The following is a 9,856-nucleotide window of genomic DNA, read 5'->3' on the forward strand; positions in this document are numbered from 1 at the left end:
CAGTATGGCGTCCACTCGATCAGGCTGATGGCTTTACGATGTCTTTCTCATAATATTTCAAACTATAATACGTGATCACGACCTTGTACGACTGGTGTAGCATTGCTTATTCTTATTTGATCTCTTAAAAGCTCTGATAAATTGTACACTTCGATAGCTGGGCAGTGGAAACTTGATCGTCTCTGAACTCTGACATAAACAATCTATGATCATTGCCACATGAAAAAAAATCATTTTAAAGTGCAATAATAATCTGATAATAATGTCGTCGCCACTTGATGCTGGCTTTGTCGTCATTGGTGGAGGAATCGCTGGAGTTACCTGCGCAGAAACGGTACGTTTTGTTCCCTTAGTGTAAACCATATACATACAGATTACGACCCCATTTTATCTGTCAACATGCAAGCATGTATGGTTCGAGTTTGAGAAAGAACGTGCCATGTAAATACATTTTGTACGTACGTGTAGCAAGATCACAGGTACCTGGTATGTAAGCTTGAATCCAGGACTTGAAGAGTAATCGTAATAGCAAGGTAGTACTTTTATGTAGAGTGGAAAAGTTGGGGGGTGGGGGGGGGGGGGGGGAAGTAGAGTGGAGGGATACTCCCTCATAATTGAAAATACGATTGATATGGATTTTGATCACATAGCAGTATATCAAAGATTAGTCCTGCTTGCAGACGGTGCCCGGGTCTAGATTACTGACGTCATGACCCTCAACACCTCAAAGGAAGGGACAACTTACTTCGTATGCAAGCAGGGCTAATCAAAGATGTACATACAGGATCTCCCCATGTAACAAGGTCTTGGTTATTACATTATGGTTTAGCTTTGCAAGCTATCATCAACTATAAACTTTGGTACCATCAATTTATGTTTTAAAATATATAATACAGTTTGTATCACATGATTCCATTCATGTAAGCATGGAAGTATGTGGGTTATACTTCCATGATGTAAGATAGGCTTGGATATCAGAGATCATCATGGGAACTAATGTGACCTTTGACCCGATGTTGTAACTCTTTCAGTTGTCCTATCTATGTCCAGACGAGAAAATCACTCTGATTACAGCAACTCATCTTATCAAAGCAGTGACCAACCTTAGGAAGGTAAGTATAGGTATAAACTCAGCTCATACTAGAAGCAAGGATACATCCATACTAGAGGCTATCTGTTGGCTTTGAATCTGAATATGTTCTTCACTATGGTGAAGGAGATGAATAGCTAAGCCTCTAGACTAGTACTATTAGGGTCTTTGGTATAACTTACTTAGGCCAGTAGTTCAGGGCAAGAATGTAGAACAATGAACCACTTGTTCAATACATACACATTTGTACTCAAGCTAGGGAGTTAGGGTTAGAGTTAGATTAGGGATAGGAATAGCATTAGACTCCCTAGCATAACACTGACCAATCATAGGAAGGTAAGGAAAGTAAGTTGAGTAGTTCAGAGCAAAATGTAGAACTGAACAGTGGACCACTTGTTCATACACATTTGTACTCAAGCTACGGAAATCTTGTGTAAAGAGTGTTGATGTAAAGAATCACTGCACTCATTTAGCAGGAAAGGCCACTCCAGGAAATAAAGACATTTTCATTAATTATGGGTTCTGGAGAGTCATTTCATGATTTTACATCACCTACAATTACTTGCTATGTTAGAGAACCATCAAGTTGATCTTGTGCATTTATAGGGTATCTTTGCTGTGGGCTATTGCATCATGGGAGTCAGCAGAAATAATATATTCATGGTTGCATAATTAATATTCATGAGTCCTGTGCGTTTATTCCCTTCAGTTTAAAACATCTCATGAATATTCATGTTCAACCATGAATATATAATTATATTGTAAGAGTCCACTAACTCTGACTGACACGTTTATACGTTGCTAGGTAACCAAGACTCTTGAAACATTTGATGTGGAAGAGAAACCATTTGTTACCTTGGAAACCACTTTTCCCAACATCAAGGTTGTACAAAGTGTTGTTAAGGAGATTGATTCAGAAAACAAGGTATGGCAGAGATTTATTGGTGGTAAAAGATTTTTGTGAGAGAAGGCAAATACTATTTGAAATTGAAAATCAAAATCTTGTCAAATGAGTAGATTAAATTACATTTCTTTCCCTGATTTTTGAGGAATGTCTGTTTGTTTTGCATGTATTTTTTTATCCCTTTTTGCCAAGGTCTAACAAAAAAATTTGTGTGGTTCCGATTACGCTCAGTTTTAGAATAGGTGGGGTAGGTAGATTTTTTATTTCATTTTTTAATTTTTTTTTTCATATGTGAGTGTCTAGTTCAGGTAGTTATGTTTTCTGTTGTTTTCCATATGGTCTCTGTGTTATTGGTTTCTTCTCATCAGATGTACAGCCATTACAGATTGAAATAACAGTTTTATATTGTCATTTTAAGGTGATGTCAGTTTTCACATTCACTTTTTCTTGCGAGACTTCACAATTTTTGCAATATTATTTTATCTTTTCTCGAATACATGAAAAAAAAGTTTAGGGTCAGCAGTGAAAAACTAGGTGGGGTTGGGTAACCGGAACCAAATAATTATTTTTAGGTCTTAGGTGTATCATGTGCTGTATCTAACATCAAATTCTAATATTCTGATATACTTTATTCCAGACAATCAGTCTGTCTAATGGTGAAACACTAAACTATAATTACCTCTGTATCTGTACTGGTGGAGTACCTAAAGTTATAGCACCGGGTAATCCATATGTACTGGGTATAAGAGACACTGAAAGTGTTAAGGTAGATCTCACTCTGTTGCTATGGATACTACTAGTATCATAATGTTTTTCACATTTTATATGGGTTATTGATGTAAGGGTGGCCTTTTTTATATTCATTTTTGTCTGACTCAACCAAATTTATTTCTCCAATTGAACAAAAAAATAGCAAAAGTTATTGCAATGTTTACACTCTTTTGAGGAGGAGATTCACATAACAGAGGAACTGCTATCACCCACTTGTGTAATCTACCACATTGAAGAATAATAGATTTAGTTTGTGTCTCTCTAAGTAAACTGAACCCTTGATTACCAGGGTCCAGGGTTGCGTTGTATGACATCACAGAGGAAGACATCACAAGTGCATATCTGTGCAAAAGTGATCATTTATCACTGAAATTGGGACTTTTAATAAAAAAATGATTCAAAGTCTCGTTCTAACTTTAATCTATGTCATCCAGATCTGGGTTATGAATTGAAAACATCACCGGAATGTACATACTTATTTTTTTTAAATTTGAAATCAAGCATCCAACCCATCGTTAGTAAGATGTGACGATGAGAAACATAAAATAAAAATGGCTGTCCTTGTTATCAGTTATTTATAACCCTTGTCAAACTAGGACTTCAGGGAGTCTTCAGAAAGCCTTCATTCTTCGCCATCAAAAGCTAACATGAAGGCCTTCCTACAATTAGAATTATATCAATTAGATGACTAACCATAAAGGCTTCAGAAAGCCATTGAAGGTTAAAATGAATCGCTCAGAATGCCACCCCATTGTATGATTTGTTGAGTCTGATAAGATATTTCTGTTTCAAGTCAAAAATAAAATGATATGTTCTTCCATTTTTGTGATTCAGGTTTTTCAGAGTAAATTACAGGATGCTAGTAGAGTGGTTATTGTTGGTAATGGTGGCATAGCAACTGAATTAGTGTAAGTGTAAAGTCTATCATTGTCATAGTAACTGGCATAGCAACAGAACTAGTGCAAGTATCAAGTACATGTATATTATTGTCAGGGTAACATTGGCATAGCAACAGAACTAGTGGAAGTATCAAGGCTATTATTGTCATGGTAACTGACCTAGCAACATAATTAGTGTAAGTATCAAGTCTATTATTGTCATGGTAACCATGGCACATCATCCTAACAAGTGTGACTGTTTGTAATATAGTTGTCATTATTTTTTTTAAACAATACACACCAACATACTCTAAATGTGCATACACTTAAAAGTCAGCATCAACAAAATTAGTACTGCATCTAGAAATTGTACTTTTCAGTACTGAAGGAAAAGTTTTTTTGGTAATGTTAGGAGAACTTTATGAACAACATGTATGAAAGGCACCCATCAACATGAATGTACTATTATGCTACAGCTAAAATGATGTCTGTTTGCTGTTTCAGTCAACATGACATTTATTACACACCCTCAGACAACCTCTAATGCAAAAGAAACAATAGGTGCTATGCACAGTGGGTATGTAGAAGTAGTCAAGTTGAAATGTTGATTATTAGTTGAAAAGTAAACAATTGCAGCCATTAAAATCATCAAGTCCATGTGTAATGTTTTCCTTAGAAGCCTGTTTACCTCACTGTGAAAGAATAGCAATGCTTATCAGTGTTCAATGTGATTGGGCAAAGGATCGTGCTGTGTTTATTGTGTCTCTGTTATTGTTAGTCTAGAGTTGAAATATGTCTCATGTAGCTCTGTGTCAAAAAATGTAATGTCCCATGAGTAAAATACCAAACCAACATCATTTTAGCTGTAAGGTCTGTTTAGTTGTGTATGTTTTCCACATTCAAGGTTTTCAGAAAAACACTAAATTGAACCAATTTCAAAATCTCACCAGTTAGATAACCGCTTTATGACATTTTAGAAAAGTGTAAAAAAAAAATTTAATTGTCCGAAATTATCATATTTTGTGCATCTCATCCTTAATCATGGTGTATATATTAAATATATTTTATGAACGATCTGAGTGGAACAGTTTATAAACCAAGCATGTCTCTCTGTAGAATTAGTGGTGTTTTTTTTGTATATTTGACAGTTATGAGATAGAGGGTTGTGAGGTAGTGTGGGCTGTCAAGGATGACTCTATTAGTAGTACCTTCTTTGATCCTGGTGCTGCTCAGTTCTTTCTATCTCAGTTAAAGTCTGGTAAACCTAAACAACACGTACCTGGCAAGAGGATGAAGTACACTGTAGGTGAGTGCAGGTCAGCATGTTTTAACAATTGTGTGAATGGGGAGGGGGGAGAGGGAAGGAGTGGGAGAGGTGAGTGAGAGAGAGACAGAGTGAGGGAGAAAGTGAGAGCTGGGGAAGAGTGGTGAACAGATGAATGGATGCATGGATGGACATACATACATATGTACATACATACATACATACATACATACATACATACATATGTACATCCATACATACATACATACATACATACATATGTACATCCATACATACATACATACATACATACATATGTACATCCATACATACATACATACATACATACATATGTACATCCATACATACATACATACATACATACATATGTACATCCATACATACATACATACATACATACATGCATGCACGCACGCACGCACGCACGCACGCACACACGCACACACGCACACACACACACATACATACATACATACATACATACATATATACATACATACAGAGACAGACAGACAGACAGACAGACAGACAGACACTGAGACAGATAGACAGACAGAAACATAGCCTTGGTTGAATAATATATCAACAGGTTGGATAATCCTGCTAACACAGTAAACAATCAATAACAACAATATTACTGTATATGTCTATTTCAGAGAGTCATTCAAGTACTTCATACAGTGGACAGTCTGGTACTTCATTGATACCAGGTGGTGCCTTAGGACCAGATTGGAGTATAGGGCTGGCAATGTCTGGAAGTACAGCGGTAAGAGAAACGTCATTTTGAAAAACCTAGGGACTCTGATTTCACTATCAATCATATATCTCCCCCAGAAGTCAAAGTTTTCAAAAATGTATGTGTGTGCACACCCCCAAAACAGTTAATCTGATTGGCAGCCAATGGATTGCCTCGTTGTATTTACAGGATTTTAAAGTTGGTGGTGTCCATATCTGTGTCTCCAATGTCGTGATTGGTCAATTTGTTGTTGGATGATACCAAATAGTAACCACATGTGTTGGTACAGTATCTAAAAGCCATTTGGGAAGGACCCAGCAGTAAACAATACCACACAAATGCTCTGTTTTGATTGGGTGGTATAGCAGGTTCAACCTGCAAGAGTTAGGTGCAGAAAACCAGCAAAATGAACAAGAAATATTTTTACATTCTTGTAATTTGCACATTTTGTTGTTATTTTGACAGACATCTCAATCATATCATGTCCATGTGGAATACAAATGTGAAGTGGAGAAGATATTAACAGCTGATGAATTTAAAGATTTACAGAAAACAGAAAACAAAGTACCTCAAAGTAGTCTTACAAAGGTAAGCAATCTCTCTCTCTCTCTCTCTCTCTCTCTCTCTCTCTCTCTCTCTCTCTCTCTCTCTCTCTCTCTCTCTCTCTCTCTCTCTCTCTCTCTCTCTCTGGTCTCTCTGTCTCTCTCTCTTCTCTCTCTCGTCGTCTCTCTCTCCTCTCCCTCTCTTTCGTCACTCTCTTTCTGTCTGTCACTCTCTCTCTCTCCTCTCTCTCTCCCTCTCTCTCTCCGTCTCCCTCTCCCTCTCTCTCCCTCTCTCTCACTCTCTCTCTCTCTCTCTCTCTCTCTCTCTCTCTCTCTCTCTCTCTCTCTCTCTCTCTCTCTCTCTCTCTCTCTCTCTCTCTCTCTCTCTCTCTCCTCTCTCTCTCTCTCCATCCTTTTCTTCATCTCCCCACATTTAATACAATTGTAGTCCATCCCTATGCACAGACACACATGCAGTATTTGTCCAACGTTAAGCTAATTTTATGGACCTTATTATTTCAGAGAGCTGGCCGGTCTATGTTCTTTTACAAATGGTAAATTATATGGGTGTGATTTTGTTGTCAGTGCAACAGGAGTTTCTCCAAACACTAAACAATTACAAACTAAAGACCAAGTAAGTATGACAATTAATAAACAAACTTACTGACATCCTTTTATACATGTTTTAGTGACCCACAAGTGTTTTTTCAAGGCACATTCTAAACCACCCAGGGTATTATGATTTCACGCCAGTGTCGGTTGTCAGGGGCAACATGATATTAGCATGTTTATCTGACTTTTAGTTTTGTTTACATTATTTTATCTTTTCAGTTTCATTTAGCTGATGATGGTGGTATTCTTGTTGACGATCACATGAAAACAAACTTACCTCATATCTATGCAGCTGGGGATGTTTGCACTGCATCATGGGAGCCTGCACCACATTGGTTCCAGGTTAGTGTGAATGATATCATGTTTAAATTGTCCCCAACAATGTGTACAGTGTACAAACTGATTTTTATCATGTATCAGAATTTTTTTTGTTCAAGTTATGAGATTCTTAACCTTGTATGTTTGTGTAGATGTGTAGATGTATGCGCATGGGTGTTAATTAGAGAGAGAGAGAGAGAGAAGAGAGAGAGAGAGAGGAGAGAGAGAGAGAGAGAGAGAGAGAGAGAGAGAGAGAGAGAGAGAGAGAGAGAGAGAGAGGAGAGAGAGAGAGAGAGAGAGAGAAGAGAAGAGAGAGTGTGTGTGTGTGTGTGTGTGTGTGTGTGTGTGTGTGTGTGTGTGTGTGTGTGTGTGTGTGAGAAATCCTTTTCCAGAAAGGAATTAATACTGTGTGAGTTTAATGTCTATTCTTTTCTGCATATCAGAAAGTCAATTATGATTGATTTCATTCCAGATGCGTTTATGGTCCCAGGCACGTCAAATGGGTTTCTATGCCGCTAAGTGTATGCATGCCGACAGAGAAGGAGAGGAAATACCTCAAGATTTCTGTTTTGAACTCTTTGCTCATGTAACAAAATTCTTTGGTTTTAAGGTTAGTTGAGTTTCATTTTTCAGATTTTTAGATATATTATTAGTATTCGGTACCTGTTTTATGTTGTCTAGTAGGGGAGTTCCAAATTCATTTTCCTAACTTTCCACCAGTTATCAGTTGTTTAGTTTCCCAGATGTTACCTCAAGGATGATGTCATCTCAGAAATTCTGTAAAACAATTCAAACTTTGTAGACTTGACAAATGGATGGAGTGGTACAATAATTACAGTCACATGTTACTATCTCAGAAAAGGTTATCAAAGGAGTAGGTACTGTAAACCTAAATATTTTTGTTACTCAGAAATTTTTGCAATTTTCAGTCTTCTGCAAGCTCTCAAAGCATAATTTCTACTAATGAGAGAGAGGAGGTTGGTGAGGGTGTAACGACATGTCGTATCATACAGTCTACCTTATTGTCTGCTGAGGAAACGTTAGGTGAATCACAACATACAACTAAATTATCCATAATTCTTGTTATATTCCAGGTTGTTTTACTAGGGAAGTATAATGCACAGACATTGGGAAAGGATTATGAAATTTTGCTGAGATTTACAGAAGGTAAATCAGTTCTTGACTTTTATAAATGGCCATATGTATGAGAATTGGGTATTTATTTTGGATTTTTAATTAATAAAACAACGCTCCCATGTTTCTCTACATGTTAAAAATGTGATACGACAAAGACCAAGTCCTTGTTCGAATCTAAGGCTAGAAATGACGTCAGATTAACCAAAACCATGAAAATTAATCTTCTCTCCCTGTGGGGTATTTGTTTGTACACAACTATGTACAAGTTGAGAGAGATAGAGGATTAAATATACCCATGGCCTATCACTAGAGGATTCATACAGTTGCAAAGAATTTGCCACTAGAGGACGCTGTTTACTTGGCATATGTACACCACTAGATGGCGCTATACACAATAGCAGTTGCTACTCATTAGCTGCCAATTCATCTTTATTTTCTCTCTTTAGGTATGGAGTTTGTGAAGGTGATTCTACATCAAGGCAGGATGTATGGAGCTATACTGATAGGCGACACTGACTTAGAGGAAACATTTGAAAATCTTATCCTAAACCAGATGGATTTAAGTATTTATGGCGAGGATTTACTAGATCCAAATATTGATATTGAAGATTATTTTGATTAGTTATTTTAATTTTGTTGTAAGATATTGATTTTTATTGCAATTTATGTGGACTTTATGTTGTATTTGAGGGAATATTTGTTTACTATTAAAATGCTATAACCATGGCAACAATTGTGTCAAGACATAGATTTGTACGCTCATTTATTTCAGCTTACTAGTTTTCTTTTTACGAAAGGTTTTCAGTCATCAAATATACAGTATTGAGATTGGTGAGACTGATCAAAAGGTTTTGTTTCAAGAGGAGGTAACACACAGACATTTCGTGCACAGTGTCTGCTCTGTTGTATTTTGTTACATTTGCATTTGTTTTTATCTTACATTGTAACAACTTACAGGGCAGACACTGTGTAAGGGATGTTTATGTGTTGTCTTTATTGTGTCTACAGAGCAGACACTGTGTAAGTGATGTTTGTGTGTTATCTTTATTGTGTCTACAGAGCAGACACTGTGTAAGGGATGTTTGTGTGTTATCTTTATTGTGTCTACAGAGCAGACACTGTAAAGGGATGTTTGTGTGTTATCTTTATTGTGTCTACAGAGCAGACACTGTGTAAGTGATGTTTGTGTGTTGTCTTTATTGTGTCTACAGAGTAGACACTGTGTAAGGGATGTTTGTGTGTTATCTTTATTGTGTCTACAGAGCAGACACTGTGTAAGGGATGTTTGTGTGTTGTCTTTATTGTGTCTACACAGTAGACACTGTGTAAGGGATGTGTCTGTGTTATCTTTATTGTGTCTACAGAGCAGACACTGTGTAAGTGATGTCTGTGTGTTATCTTTATTGTGTTTATCTCAACATGAAACCTTGTGATCAGTCTCACTGATCTTAATACATTGTTTAATAGCATTTGCAAGATAGGACGAAATTTCCCATGTTATAGCTAAATTGATGTTGGTTTGGTGTTTTACTCATGGACATTATGCATTTTGACTCGACACCGTTATGTAATTGTTTCTTTTG

General features: G+C 36.8%; 1 protein-coding gene across 1 annotated transcript; it reads left to right on the plus strand.

Annotated features, from left to right (window-relative positions):
* On the plus strand, positions 1-8,895 carry LOC144452879 (pyridine nucleotide-disulfide oxidoreductase domain-containing protein 1-like). The gene is given in 14 exon segments (XM_078144076.1): positions 1-334; positions 1,032-1,112; positions 1,896-2,015; positions 2,632-2,760; positions 3,600-3,673; positions 4,792-4,953; positions 5,598-5,694; positions 6,130-6,252; positions 6,731-6,749; positions 6,752-6,840; positions 7,038-7,160; positions 7,609-7,746; positions 8,231-8,303; positions 8,720-8,895. Coding segments are annotated over 14 exon segments (1,476 nt in total). The 5' UTR covers positions 1-262.
* The last annotated feature ends 961 nt before the right edge of the window (positions 8,896-9,856 follow it).

The sequence above is a fragment of the Glandiceps talaboti genome, chromosome 23, assembly GCF_964340395.1.
Source record: "Glandiceps talaboti chromosome 23, keGlaTala1.1, whole genome shotgun sequence".
In the NCBI taxonomy this organism is placed as follows: domain Eukaryota; kingdom Metazoa; phylum Hemichordata; class Enteropneusta; family Spengelidae; genus Glandiceps; species Glandiceps talaboti.